The 15,989-nt window shown below is 39.5% G+C and overlaps 1 protein-coding gene across 3 annotated transcripts in view; it reads left to right on the top strand.

The window, feature by feature from the left end:
• The window catches only part of VMP1 (vacuole membrane protein 1), a 136,515-nt gene that overhangs the window by 25,396 nt on the left and 95,130 nt on the right, over positions 1-15,989 (top strand). For all 3 annotated transcript variants that reach the window (XM_009236469.4, XM_054535180.2, NM_001132442.2), the window contains 3 exon segments: positions 2,237-2,372; positions 4,019-4,109; positions 5,358-5,468. In XM_009236469.4, the coding sequence (XP_009234744.1) occupies positions 2,237-2,372; positions 4,019-4,109; positions 5,358-5,468 (338 nt within the window).

The raw sequence follows: 15,989 nt of genomic DNA, 5'->3' as shown, positions 1-15,989 counted from the left end.
CTGGAAAGACTGAGGTGAGAGTATCGATTTAGCCCACAAGGCTGCAGTGAGCTGCGATCACACCACTGCAATCCAGCCTGGGCGACAGAGCAAGACCCTGTCCCAAAAAATATATATATATTCTTTATTATGGCTGCTTAGTTTTTCTTTCCATTGTATGAGTGTGCCATACTTTAATCACTCTTCTGTCCTCTGTTGGTAATATATGTTATTATTTTTTGCTAGTACAAATAATGCTGTGGTATGCAAGTCATTTCACCTTATACCTAATCATTCCTAGAAATGGAATTACTGGTTTACAGTGTATATGCATTTTGTGCTGGGCGTGGTGGCTCACACCTGTAATCCCAGCACTTTGGGAGGCCGAGGTGGGCGGATCACTTGAGGTCAGGAGTTTGAAACCAGCCTGGCCAACATGGTGAAACCTCATCTCTACTAAAAATACAAAAAAAACTAGCCGGGCGTGGTGGCAGATGCCTGTGATCCCAGCTACTCGGGAAGCTCAGGCAGGAGAACCACTTTAACCAGGGAGGTGGAGGTTGCAGTGAGCCGAAATCGTGCTACCACTGCACCCCAGCCTGCGCGACAGAATGAGACCCTGTCTCAAAAAAACAAAAACAAAAGCATTTTGTAATTTCAATAGATGGTGATAATTAATAGCTAATCTTAATTGGACACTTACTAAGTGTTAAACTCTTCTGAGAACTTTACATATATGAGCTCATTTAATCCTTACAATGACCCTGAAAAGTATGTACTATTGTGATCCCCATTTTACAGAAGAGAAAACTGAGACACAAAAGTATTAACTAACTTGCCCAAGATCATGCGACTAGTAGAAGGCAGAGCCAGGATTGGAACCAACTAGTTTGCCTCACCATTTTTGCGATCTAAACCACTTTGTTCTGTAATATGATCCTAGGTTGATAGAATGCCCTTCATAGAAGGTGGACCAATTTAGACTTATTTCAGTAATTTTCCCAAAATCTATAGCTCTATCCCAAATTCAACTGCTGGAATTTTCAATACCATTTCTTTAGGACATCCTCTACAAAAGGTTCTGATGTTTATCAAGGCAGGGAGTTGGTTTTGCCTCAATTGTTCTCTAGGTAACACTAATTAAGAAATGGCAACTATAATATAGTAGCCCCCTTATCCATGAGGGATACATTCCATGACCCCTAGTGGATATAGGAAAAAATACTATGTTGTTCTGTATATAGTAATGGGGTAACATATACAGCGCGGATGTGCTAAACAAAGGGATGAATCAGGTCTTGGGCTGGATGGAGCAGGACTGGCAAGATTTTATTGTACTACTCAGAACAGCATACAATATAAAACTTAGGGGCTTGGCTGCAGTAGCTCACACCTGTAATTCCAGCACTTTGGGAGGCCAAGGCGAGCAGATCACTTAAGGTCAGGAGTTTCAGATGAGCCCAGGCAACGTTGTGAGACTGTGTCTCCACAAAAACCAAAAATATTAGCTGGGTGCGGTGGTACACACCTGTAGTCCTAGCTGCTTGGGAGGCTGAGGTGGGAGGATCACTTGACCCCAGGAGTTGGAGTTTAAAGTGAGCTGTGATTATGCCACTGCATTCCAGCCTGGGCAACAGAATGGAGACCCTGTCTCTTAAAAAAATAAAAATAAATTTAAAACAATAAAACTTATGAATCGCTTATTTTCAGAATTTTTTTCCATTTATTATTTTCAGACCATAGTTGACCATGTGTTACTGAAACTGTGGATAAGGGGGAACTACTGTCTCATCTCCTTTCTATGCTGAGTTTGGACTAGTTGCCTTTTTAAATTTTTTTTTGAGGCAGAGTCTCTTTCATTCTGTTATCCAGGCTGGTCTTCAGTGGCACAATCTCAGTTCACTGCAACCTCTGCCTCCCAGGTTCAAGGGATTCTTGTGCTTCAGCCTCCCGAGTAGCTGGGATTACAGGCGTGTACCACCATGCCCAGCTAATTTTTGTATTATTAGTAGAGATGAAGTTCCACCATGTTGGCCAGGCTGGTCTTGAACTACTGACCTCAAGTGATCCACCCTCCTCAGCCTCCCAAAGTGCTGAGATTATAGGTACTACTAGTTGCCATTTTTCACAAGACTCTAGGACTTGCTATTAGTTGTTATTTGGGAGATAAACAAAACTCTTTTCATCTAAAGTGATTGAAGAGAATAAGCATAAATGTTAGAAATTCTGTTCTAATCTCTGCACTATTGTTTTTCAGACCCCTCTTCAGTGAATGAAAAGAAGAGGAGGGAGCGGGAAGAAAGGCAGAATATTGTCCTGTGGAGACAGCCGCTCATTACCTTGCAGTATTTTTCTCTGGAAATCCTTGTAATCTTGAAGGAATGGACCTCAAAGTAAAGAGTCTTCTCCCACTACCTTTTACATACACCTCATTTACTCATTTAAAAAATCCTCAGTAATCTCTTACTTTCTGCCCTCTACTCCATCAAAATGGATTAATTACCTTTAGAATATTACCATAGGAACATATTTATTCTCCTTTCTTTAGGTTGAAGAAAAACAGATTAGGGAAAGACATTGCTATTTGCTGTTTGTTTACTGGATTATCACAGTTGTCCACTGTTTTTTCATGTTGAATCTGCAGTGGAGAACACTGAAAAATATGATTTTTATTTTCTCTCCTGATTTTACCGTCAGGAGAAATCAGGTCTGTGTAATTTAGATGCGCTGATTCTTTAGCAGGGCAAGGTTCAGCATACGTGGCAGTTTTACTGATAGTTTGAGCCAATGAAAAAGAACTCTGCCATGGAAATGTGTTCTGTCTTTAAATTTAGTACTTGTAAGCCCTGTTTCAAGTACCATAAAGAACAAGTCGAACTTTTACATGCCTTATCTTGTGGCATGCCCTTCCAAGTTATTATCTGTACTATTATCTTAACATTTTTATTGTGCTAAGAGTTTATAAAGTATTTTGTAACATTTTCAGCTGATTTTGATCCTTAGGGCAACTCCATAAAGAAGGTAAAACAAGTATATCATTATAAACATTTTAGGCCAGGCATGGTGGCTCACACCTATAATCCCAGCACTTTGGGAGGTGGGTGGATCACCTGAGGTCAGGAATTTGAGACCAGCCTGGCCAACATGGTGAAACCCCGTCTCTACTAAAAATACAAAAATTAGCCAGGCATGGTGGCGTGCACCTGTAGTCCTAGCAACTTGGGAGGCTGAGGCAGGAGAATAGCTTGAACCCAGGAGGTGGAAGTTGCAGTGAGCCAAGATCATGCCACTGCACTCCAGCCTGGATGACAGAGCAAGACCCTGTCTCTGAAAAAAAGAAACAAAGGCCGGGCATGGTGGCTCACGGCTGTAATCCCAGCACTTTGAGGGGCCGAGGCAGGCAGATCACTAAGACAGGAGTTCAAGACCAGCCTGGCCAACATGGTGAAACCCCATCTCTACTAAAAATAGAAAAATTAGCCGGGCATGGTGTCACACACCTATAGTCCTAGCAACTTGGGAGGCTGAGGCAGGAGAATAGCTTGAACCCGGCAGGTGGAGCTTGCAGTGAGCTGAGGTCGCACCACTGCACTCCAGCAACAGAGTAAGACTCCATCTCAAAAAAAAAAAAAAAAAAGTAAATAAAGATTTTAAAAACAAGAAACAGAATCAGATTGGTTAAGTGTCTGACCGAAAGTGCAACATGAAGGGTCTCTGACCCAGGTCCTCTGACTTGAAGGCCAGTGCTCTTTGTATTATGCTATAATGTTTTTCCATTATTATAAGTTGAGGTTTAATAAGATCAGGCTTTGGGTAAGGAAAAGGCTACAATGGGGGTTATGATAAGAACTTGGGTTCTCTGCCTATGTATCTTCCCTTGACCCCCTTCTGTTCCTCCAAGAGGCCATGATGTGTAAAGAAAAGAGCTCAGCCCAGCTGAGCTAGGTAACCTAACTGTTTCGGCAAGAAATTGTTTCGAGAATGATGAATGCTGAAAGTGAGACTGTGAGATATTTATTTTTTTTAATTTGTTTTTAAGATTATGGCATCGTCAAAGCATTGTGGTGTCTTTTTTACTGCTGCTTGCTGTGCTTATAGCTACGTATTATGTTGAAGGAGCACATCAACAGGTGAGAGGTCGAGCAATTCTGTTTCTAGTCTTGCACATTCTCTAATTCTCTAATCTCAGTTTCAAATGGGACGAATGTGGGTTTTATAGAATTTCTGCCCTCAACATTATCTCATAACTAGTATCTCAAAGGTTTTACTTTTAAAGGCATACACTAAAAATATTCTTGTGATGTTTTATGGCTGCTGAGCATTTATATTTGGTGTATGTGATTCCTTTTACCTTCAAAGATTTTTTTTTTTTAAAGACAGAGTCTCGCTCTGTCACCCAGGTTGGAGCGCAGTGGTGTGATCTGAGCTCACTGCAACCTCTGCCTCCTGGGTTCAAGCAATTCTCCTGCCGTAGCCTCCCAAGTAGCTGGGATTACAGGCGCCCGCCACCACACCCAGCTAATTTTTTTTGTATTTTTGTAGAGATGGCGTTTCGCCACGTTGGCCAGGCTGGTCTCAAACTCCTGACATCAGGTGATCTGCCTGCCTTGGCCTCCATAAATGCTGGGATTACAGGCCACTCTACCTGTAATCAAAGATTTAAATGTAACTTTCCTGAAGGTTTTCATTCATAGCAGCATGAATCCATTAATCACTGCCAAAGTTTTCTTGTTTTCTCTAACATACTTTTGTGACCCATCCAAATAGGTAGGCCTCTCATCCAAGGTTGATGATTACGTTTTATTTGTATAAAAAGACAGGTTCATTTGCCTGTAGTCTACATGTACAACATTACTGATGGGAAAATAGGATGCTTTGTTAACCTCTTTTGTAAAAATAGCAAAACATTAATGTATTTTAACAGGAAATGGTTCTAGAATGGTATTTTAAAGCACTTTACTGCCAATCACAGAAATGACTCTAGAGTGGCATTTTGAAACAGTTTACTGCTAATCACAGAGAAGTTTTTACAGTTCTAAATGCATTTATTTTAAATATATCTAAAATTATCCTCAAAATTATCTTATTCGTAATTTGCTTTTCCTGTGTCCTGTAAATAGTAGGAATTTAAAGGTTTAGAAACAAGGCTTTTATTAAAGGTTTAGAAATAAGGCCTTTATTCCAGTTAAATTAATTTTTTTGTCATCTTTGCCATTGTATATTAAAGAAATTAGGCCTCTTCAATGGGTTTTTAATCTTATTAGTTTTTTCCTATTTGAAACTTATTTTAGTTGGTTTATTTAATTTTGATGATGGTTTATAAATACCGCATTTCTGTATAGAGAATTCACGGTTTTCACCTCATCCCTTTTTTTCAGTATGTGCAACGTATAGAGAAACAGTTTCTTTTGTATGCCTACTGGATAGGCTTAGGAATTTTGTCTTCTGTTGGGCTTGGAACAGGGCTGCACACCTTTCTGCTTTATCTGGTAAGAATAATTTTATTTTAATAAGCAAAAATGATATTTCCTATCTTTTTATTGGTGCTTTTACGTCAGAAGTAAAATTTCTAAGATTTGTTTTAATTACCTTTGTGTTTTGTAAGCATTCTGATCCTCCAGTCAGTGCTTTAAGTTTGACTTAGAGTTCTGTTTTGTTTTTCCTTTAGGGTTAATATTTAAAAAGCAAAGATAAAACCCCAGTTAAGCAAATAAGGTTGTTTATTTAAATTAGTTTAGCGTGGAAGGTTTTTCTTTTCCTTCTAGATTTAATTGCTTAAGCAATTGTTATTTTAATATATGAAGTCCATTTAAATATACAAAATTCCATGTGAGAAATGATGTCTTCCCTCACATCCTTTAATATCATTTACACACTTGGATATTTATTTTGGTATTCTTATTGAATGTAATTGATGGAGTATTAACATGTAGAACTAAATGCTTTCTTGAGCCCTTTAAACCAAAGTATAAAAAGTGCCCCTTCTAGGCTGGGCGCAGTGGCTCACACCTGTAATCTCAGCACTTTGGGAGGCCAAGGAGGGCAGATCATGAGGTCTGGAGATCGAGACCATCCTGGCTAACACGGTGAAACCCTGTCTCTACTAAAAATACAAAAAATTAGCCGGATGTGGTGGCGGGCGCCTGTAGTCCCACCTACTCAGGATGCTGAGGCAGGAGAATGGCGTAAACCCAGGAGGCGGAGCTTGCAGTGAGCGGAGATGGCGCCAGTGCACTCCAGCCTGGGTGACAGAGCAAGACTGTCTCAAAAAAAAAAAAAGTGCCCCTTCTGAAAAATATTCTTTTACTAGTTGAAATAAGAGAGAATGGCCAGGCGCAGTGGCTCACGCCTGTAATCCCAGCACTTTGGGAAGCCGAGGCAGGCGGATCACAAGGTCAGGAGATCGAGACCATCCTGGCTAACATGGTGAAACCCCGTCTCTACTAGATACACAAAAAAAATTAGCCGGGCATGGTGGCAGGCACCTGTAGTCCCAGCTACTCGGGAGGCTGAGGCAGGAGAATAGTGTGAACCTGGGAGGTGGAGCTTGCAGTGAGCCGAGATCACGCCACTGCACTCCAGCCTGGGCGACAGAGCAAGACTCCGTCTCAAAAAAAAAAAAAAAGAAAAAGAAAAAGAAATAAGAGAGAATGAAGATCAGTTTTCCTTTGAACATTCACAAATATACTGGAATAATATCAGAGCTAGAACTAGAGAGAGGTTGAGTTAGATACTGAGGGCACAAAATATAAATAGGCACTCTCAGGGTCATGCAGATACAGAATGGATGAGTAAGTGCCTCATTGAATTTTGTGCCCCATGTGCCTTGCTTGTTCATGCTGTTCCTGTCCCTAGATAATAAATTGAAAACACTTCCATATTTGAAAGCAGTTTGATCTTCATTGGGGAAAAACAGGCGAAAGGTTGTCAAGCAGTACCCATTGCTGAATAAAATTCATCACTACAAGCACTTGCAATCTCTGTGCTATAATGAATTCATCTCTGAAGCAGCTAGGATAAGTATTAAGGAATGATTGTCTGCTTGGCTCAGAAGAGTACTGAATTAATGATCTGACGAATGCTTTGGGAATTAATGTATAATATATCATTTCTCCAAGTTTATGGGAGTTTAAAACTTGGAACTTTAGAATTATGTTCATGTTTGCTTGGTGATTTAACTCAAACAGGGACATAAATCCTAGGGAATTAACTCATATCACTGTTTTTCTAATAACTGCATTCGTAGTAGAATAACACTACATTCACTAGTAGAGGTTGAGGGAGAGAGGAAAAGAAGGAATTACAGGTTACAGGATACTTTTCTGTTCGTGTCTAGACCTGTCCTCATATTCCTTGGGAAAACCAGATTAAGAAACTCATTTGCAGCATTTAATTAATTTGGAAGACTCTGAAAAGCAACCCAGATAGCAGATTCTGCTGAATGTCAAAAGAGATTCAAATTATGGCTCATGCCTGTAATTCCAGCATTTTGAGACGCCAAGGCAGGCTGATCACTTGAGCCTAGGAGTTCGAGTCCAGCCTGAGCAACACATCTCTACATCTCTACCAAAAATACAAAAATTAGTCGTGTGTGGTGGCACAGGACTGTTAGTCTCAGCTACTCAGGAGGCTGAAGCGAGAGGATGGCTTGAGCCCAGGAGATAGGGGCTGCAGTGAGCTATGATTGCACCATGCACTCCAACCTGGGTGACAAAGTGAGACCTTGTCTCAAAAAAAAAATTATTTTAAATGCCCTAAAATTAAGTATATGTAAAACAGCCAGATCTGCAATTTATGAATATATAATCCTGGCTATAGTGTGGGAGATAGATTGAAGGTGGGAGAGAAGAGGAGCTGTTAGGATTATCCTTATGAGAGACACAAGCTTCCCAGGAGGTAATAGGAAGAATGGATAGCAAGGAGTATTTATAAAGAGAACTTGTAGAGAGAAGTCAAGCAAAATGAAGACAAAAGATGGTATAGACCTTTGATGTTTTAAAAGATTGCTTGGAATGGCAATAGCATTTGGGATGAAAGAGGACAAATATGAGAGAAATTTTAGAAGTACAATCAAGAGTGTGGTACATTATTATGGAGGAAGAAGGAATGAAAGATAACTCTTGGATTTCCTTTTGTTTTAATATATTTTATGTGTATTTAAGGTATACAACATGATGTTATAAGATATAAATATATATAGTAAAATGGTTACTATTGTGGAAAAAATTAACATGTTCTTTATCTCATGTAGTTACCCATTTTTACGTTTTTACGTTTTTACTCCCCATGGCAAGAACAGCTATAATTTACTAGTTTAGCAAAAACTGAATACAATACATTGTTATTAACTATAGTCCTCATAGTGTATGTAGAGTACATTGGATCTTTTGACTTGTTCTGCCTGTATATTTGCTACTTTGTATCCTTTGATCTACATCTCCTCCCATCTGTATGTCTATGAATGAGATCTTGCAACATTTTTCTGTGTAGTTACTGGTTTTTTACTGAGTGACTGGGTAGATTTTGATGCCATTAACTGTATAGAAAACAGTTATATGTTCACTTGTTCACATTTATTACATATTATAAGTATGCAATAAGAGAAATTTAAAGGTATACTGTAATTATGCTACAAGTTAAATGAGATCCTCACTTCATCCAGGTAGGTTGCTGGTGCCCGTAGTTGAATGGAAAGAGAAGGGAAAGTTATAAGGACTGAGAACGCTTACAAAACAAAACAAAACAAAAAATTATTAGAGCTGGGCGCGGTGACTCATTCCTGTGCTCCCAGTGCTTTGGGAGGCCAAGGCAGGAGAATCACTTGAGACCATGGGTTCAAGACCAGACCTAGCAAGACCTCGTTTCTGAAAAACACATAAATAAATAAAAGATAAATAAATTTGCTGGGTGTGGTGGCATGTACCTGTGGTCCTAGCTCCTTGGGAGGCTAAGGAGGGAGGATTGCTTGAGCCCAGAAGCTCAAGGTCACAGTGAACTATGATTGCACCACTGCACTTTAGCCTGGGAAACAGAGCAAAACCCTGTCTCAAAAACAAAAATAATAATAATAATAGGCTTTATTGTTTAGTGTAGTTTTAGGTTTACAGAAAAATTGAGCAGAAAAGACAGAGGGTTCTAATACACCAGGGGTCCCTAATCCCCAGGCCACAGACCGGTACTGGTCCCTGGCCTGTTAGGAACCAGGCCACACAGCAGTAGGTGATCAGCGAGCTGGCAAGCAAGTGAAGCTTCATCTGTATTTGCAGCCGCTCCCCATCACTCGAATTACTGCCTGAGCTCTACCTCCTGTTAGATCAGCAGCAGCATCAGATTCTCATAGGAGCTCAAACCTTATTGTGAACTGTGCATACGAGGGATCTAGCTTGCATGCTCTTTATGAGAATCTAATGCCTGATCATCTGAGGTGGAACAGTTTCATCCCAAAACCATCCCCCTCCTCAGGTCTGTGGAAAACTTGTCTTCCACGAAACTGGTTCCTGGTGCCCAAAAGGTTGGGGACCACTGCCATACACCTTTCCCCACCACACAGTTTCCTCTACTATTAACATATTGTATTAGTGTAATTTATTTGTTACAATTGAGGAACCAATATTGATACATTATTAACTAAAACCCATAGTTTATGGGATCTACTCTGTGTTATACAGGTCTATGGGTTTTGACAAATGCATAATGTCATGTATATACCTATAGTATCATACAGAATAGTTTCACTGTCTTAAAAATGCCGTGTGCTTCACCTTTTTTTTCCACTTCCCCACCTGCCCCCAAACCTTTCATAACCACTGATCTTTTTACTGTTTCTATAGTTTTGCCTTTTCCAGAAGACACTATAGTTGGAATTATATAGGGTATGATCCTTTTCTGACCGACCTCTTTCACTTTGCAATATACATTTAAGGTTTTTCCTTGTCTTTTTCTGGCTTGATACCTCATTTCTTTTCATCACTATTTAATAATATTCCTCTATATGGATGTACCACCAGTTTGTGTATCCATTCACTTATTGAAGGATATCTTGTTTGTTCCCGTTTGGCAATTATTTTTAAAAAACTGCTCTCTCTCTCTCTCTCTATATATATATGTGCTATATTATATATATGCTATATATGCTATATTTATAAATATATAAATATATTTTCTGATAGATCATGAGTATTAATATATACTCTGATAGAACATGAGTATTAATTACTAATATATAGAAAAAACTTGGCTTAAGGTTGTTTACTAACCTTATATTCTGCAACCTTGCTGTAATTGCTTAATAGCTCCAAGACTTTTTTGATGATTCCTTATTATTTTCTACATAGATAATTATGTCATCTGTGAACAAAGACAGTTTTTCTACCCTCCCAATCTGTATACCTGTTATTTCCTTTCTTGTCTTATTGCATTGGTTAGGTTTTCAAAATAATGTTGAAGAGGAGTCATGAAGGGGCCATCCTGCCTTGTTCCCAACCTTAATGGGAAAGCCTCTAGTTTCTCACCCTTAAGTATGATATTAGCTGTAGGTTTTTGTAGATATTATTTACCAGATTGAGGAAGTACCCCTCTATGCCAAGTTTGCTGAGGTTTTTGGTTTTTTTTAATCATGAATCTGTTGGATTTTGTCCCCCAAAACCCACTGTTTTAGATGATAGTGACTAGAAAGCCAGTATTTGACCAGGCGCGGTGGCTCATGCCTGTAATCTCTGCACTTTGGGAGGCCGAGTTGGGTGGATCACCTGAGGTCAGGAATTTGAGACCAGCCTGGCCAACATGATGAAACCCCGTCTCTACTAAAAATACAAGAAATTAGCCAGGCGTGGTGACAGGTGCCTGTAATCCCAGCTACTCAGGAGGCTGAGGCAGGAGAATCAGTTGAACCTGGCAGGTGGAGGTTGCAGTGAGCCAAGATTCCACCACTGCACTCTGGCCTGGGCAACAAGAGCGAAATTCCGTCTCAAAAAAAAAAAAAAAAAGCCAGTATTTAAAAAAGAAATAAAGTCCAGGCATGGTGCCTCATGCCTGTAGTCTCAGCACTTTGAGAGACCAAGGAAGGATCCCTGCTTGAGACCAGGAGTTCAAGACCTGCCAGGGCAACATAATGAGACCCCATCTCTACCAGAAAAAAAAAAAAAAACAGAGAGAAGGAAAGAGAGAGATGAAAGAAAGAAGAAAAGGAAGGAAAGAAAGAAATTGAATATTTAGAAGCTTGGGGAGAAATCTGTTAAATATAAAAGAAATATAAAGAGAGATCTAGTATATGCCATTTCCATTTGACCAAATGACCTTTAGTTCTTAGACCTTTTTGATCCTGACTTCCATTTAGGATCCCTTAGGTTTAACAGAAAGAATGAAGAAGAAAGAGCATTTATAAAATACAATTTGCAGAGAAGCAAAAGGAAAACAAAATATATCACTAGTCTTTATTTTTTAATTGACTGGTTGGGGTGGAAATCAGTTTGCAAGAGGTTAAGCACTACTAACAACAAAAAGGGCAAACATCATTGTCATACTCGTGCTAATACTAGCTGGTCAGTTCTTTTATTTTTACTCATGTTTGGTGGCCATTTTGTGGTACCCATTCCTATGGGAAGATTTTACATCCCTACCTTACTGAACTCCAGCCATATTATTTGCTTTGACCAATGAAATGTGAGCATAAATGATAGATGTTGCTTGAGATCTTTGTGTTGTTTGTTATTACATCATAATCTAACCTATCCTGACTGATAGACAGCTAACATTTATTGAATGTTTACTAGGTGGTAGTCTCTGTGAGCATCACTTTAAATGAATTATCTCAGGCCTCCCAAGAGCCAAGCTAGTCAATAACCAATAGTGTGACAAGTGTAAAAATTTTAATTAATAAGCTTAAACTATTTACTTGTGAACTTTGGCAATTATAGAAAAGAGTAAAATAAGAAACTAGAAGCAAAGCAAAGTCAAAAGTTTCAAAATCTGATCTGGGTTTTTACTTAATAGAAACAATTTCAAATAATCTCTGGTTAGTTTTTTTAAGCTCATACCATTTTCTTGCTGATTAGTGATCAACAGAATTTTATCCTTATTGGTCACCATTTCTTTTCTATGTAGGAAATGCAATTGTGTTTAGGATGTCCTAATTACACTTACTTTCATTTTCCAGGCTTAACATAATCCTCACTTAGGGAAATGTTACATTCTCGTGTTCTATTACGTGCTGATGAAACAGGCACCTCTGCAATATACCCATATAACTAATCCTCAACAAAGAGAATAAATGATCATATTGGGAGAGTAGTCTGGTGAAAAATATGGGCCTCCTTTTGATAATAGTTTGTGGTGAAAAAGAAACTAATTTTAACAGAAAAAATGTAATTCATTATTTATTATGGCTCTCTTTACTGGAAATCATAGCTTAAAAGTGAAATACGAATTTTTTTCTGAATAGGCAAAATTTCCCAGTTAGGTTTTTGAAATTTGTGTTTAGAATGAATGATTCCTAGAGTGCGGAAGGTATTTTTTTTTGGAAGTATCATTTAGTAAGTTATAATTGGTTGTATACTAGTCACCTAAAAGACTTACTAAATTTCCTAAAATATTAGATACCTACGTGTTTGGCTTTAAAATGGAGAATTTGTCTTAAATTTATCCGTAAACAATTTCATTTATATTTTTATTTATTTATTTATTCAGATAGCATCTCTCTCTGACACCCAGGCTGGAGTGCAGTGCTGTGATCTCAGCTCACTGCAACCACCGCCTCCCAGGTTCAAGCAATTATAGTGCCTCAGCTTCCCAAGTAGCTGGAATTATAGGTGTGTACCACCACACCCAGCTAATTTTTGTATTTTTAGTAGAGACAGGATTTTGCCATGTTGGCTGGGCTGGTCTTGAACTCCTGGCCTCAGGTGATCCACCCGCCTCAGCCTCCCAAAGTACTGGGATTACAGGCGTGAGCCAACATGCCTGGTAATATTTTTAGATATAACTGAAAGGTTATAACTTGAAATTAAGATGTCTTAGAAGTCCTCATCACTTCTTTAAATGTTACAAATAAAAGTTAGTGTTTATTTGATCAGTAAATTTAATGAAAATCATCAGGGAAAAATTACTAACCATCGAGTTTTGTAAATTGATTTCAGTAAAGTGTAAATCAAGTAATTTGCAGAGACCAAGTACCTAGCCCAGAGGGACAAGTTAAGATACTGTTTATGCAAGAATAGTGGTTGCTAACCAGAAAGGAGGAGATGAAGGGGAAGTAAATAAATTTTTTCTGCCGATGGCTTACGGAGAGTTTGTTGGGCTACTAGGTTACTTGCTTTGTTCTGTTAATTTTAATAATTAAAAAGTGGGTTTCAGGAGGCCTGTTAATTTCCCAAAGCACTGTACTTGTTATGCATCATTGCAAATAAGCTTTTTTTCTAGCAAGAAAGAACCTATAGTATTCATCAGATTCTCCAAAGACTGTGAAATGTTAAGAACCATTCTTCTACAACTTTTTTCAAAATATATCTATATTTGGCTGCCACTAGGTGGCATTGCTAATACAGCCAATATACTGTATTGTATTTGCAGTTTCTAGTCTGGATAAATATATGTGTGTAGAGCAACTTCACCCAAAAACCAAGCCATCAAATGGCTCTACTAAGCCAGGAGACATATTCTGTTATTTACTTGTATTCATGCCTGCCTAAAACCAGTTTACGCATGTAAGTAAAAAGGGCATTTCTTAATAGTTTCTCACATTCATTCATTAATTAGTTCAGCAGTTAATAATCTGCCTTTCTGGCCAGCTTATGCCTGTAATCCCAGCACATTGGGAGAGGGGGGCAGGGGGATCACTTGAGGCCAGGAGTTTAAGACCAGTCTGGGCAACAAAGCAAGACCCCGGTTTTTTTTCTTTCTTTCTTTCTTTCTTTTTTTTTTTTTTTTTAAGATGGAGTCTCACTCTGTTGCCCAGGCTGGAGTACAGTGGCACAATCTCGGCTCGCCACAACCTCTGCCTCCCAGGCTCAAGTGATTCTCCTGCCTCAGCTTCCTAAGTAGCTGGGATTACAGGCGCATGCCACTACCGCCCAGCTAATTTTTGTATTTTTAGTAGAGACGGGGTTTCACCATGTTAGCCAGGCAGGTCTTGAACTCCTAACCTCGAGTGATCCACCTGCTTTGGCCTCCCAAAGTGCTAGGATTACAGACATGAGCCACAGTGCCTGGCCAAGACCCCATTTCTTAAAAAAAAAAATTATTTTAATTAGCTGGGTGTGGGGGTGTACACCTATAGTCCTAGCTACTCAGGAAGTTGAGGTGGGAAGACTACTTGAGCCCAGGAGTTTAAGGCTGTGGTGAGCTATGATTGTCCCACTGCACTCCAGCCTGTGTTACAGAGCGAGACCCTGTCTCTTAAAAAAAAAGTCTTTCCAGCCAGGCGCGGTAGCTTACGCCTGTAATCCCAGCACTTTGGGAGGCCGAGGCAGGCAGATCACGAGGTCAGGAGATCGAGACCATCTTAGCTAACACGGTGAAACCCCGTCTCTACTAAAAATACAAAAAATTAGCCAGGTGTGGTGGCGGGCGCCTGTAGTCCCAGCTACTTGGGAGGCTGAGGCAGGAGAATAGCGTGAACCCGGGAGGCGGAGCTTGCAGTGAGCCAAGATGGTGCCACTGCACTCCAGCCTGGGGAACAGAGTGAGACTCCGTCTCAAAAAAAAAAAAAAGCCTTTCCTTTCATTTTGATGTATTGGGGGACCTTCCCCGATAATCACGTAGGTTCTTTTCTCTTCCTAAGCGTCGGCTGGCTTGAGAAATAAAAGGACAGAGTACAAAAGAGAGAAATTTTAAAGCTGGGCGTCTGGGGGAGACATCACACATTGGTAGGATCCATGATGCCCCACAAGCCACAAAAACCAGCAAGTTTTTATTAGGGATTTTCAAAAGGGGAGGGAGTGTGCGAATAGGTGTGGGTGACAGACATCAAGTACTTAACAGGGTAATAGAATATCACAAGGCAAGTGGAGGCAGGGCGAGATCACAGGACCACAGGACCGAGGCGAAATTAAAATTGCTAATGAAGTTTCGGGCACTATTGTCATTGATAACATCTTATCAGGAGACAGGGTTTTGAGATCAACCGGTCTGACCAAAATTTATTAGGTGGGAATTTCCTCTTCCTAATAAGCCTAGGAGCACTATGGGAGACTGGAGTTTATTTCACCTCTGCAATCTCGACCATAAGAGACAGGTACGTCCCGGAGGGGCCAGTTCAGAGACCTGCCCCTAGGTGCGCATTGTCTTTCTCAGGGACGTTCCATGCTGAGAAAAAGAATTCAACGATATTTCTCCCATTTGCTTTTGAAAGAAGAGAAATATGGCTCTGTTCTGCCCGGCTCACTGGCGGTCAGAGTTTAAGGTTATCTCTCTTATTCCCTGAACAATTGCTGTTATCCTGTTCTTTTTTCAGGGTGCCCACATTTCATATTGCTCAAACACATATGCTGTACAATTTGTGTAGTTAACGCAATTATTACAGGGTCCTGAGATGATATACATCCTTCTCGGCTGACAGGATTAAGAGATTAAAGTAAAGACAGGCATAGGAAATCACAAGGGTATTGACTGGGGAAGTGATAAGTGTCCATGAAATCTTTACAATTTATGTTTAGAGATTGCAGTAAAGACAGGCATAAGAAATTACAAAAGTATTAATTTGGGGAACTAATAAATGTCCATAAAATCTTCACAATCCAGGTTCTTCTGCCATGGTTTCAGCCGGTCTGTCTGTTTGGGATCCCTGACTTCCCACAACATTGATACACATATTTACATGCAGGACATAACTCCTATGGTATGCCCAGTGTCAGGTGTAATACCAAACATACTAACTTTAAGTCCAATCTTTTCTTTACTGTTCAGGAATATGCAAGTGATTGAAACCAATTTTGTTAAAAGAATAAAATCTTTCATTAAATCCTTCATTCCTATGATAGGAAATAGGGCCTCTTCAGAGTAAAACAGCTAGGTTA

This window comes from Pongo abelii, chromosome 19 (genome assembly GCF_028885655.2).
Source record: "Pongo abelii isolate AG06213 chromosome 19, NHGRI_mPonAbe1-v2.0_pri, whole genome shotgun sequence".
NCBI lineage: Eukaryota > Metazoa > Chordata > Mammalia > Primates > Hominidae > Pongo > Pongo abelii.
Note: the sequence above shows the minus strand (reverse complement) of the source record. Positions and strands in the feature narration are given on the sequence as shown.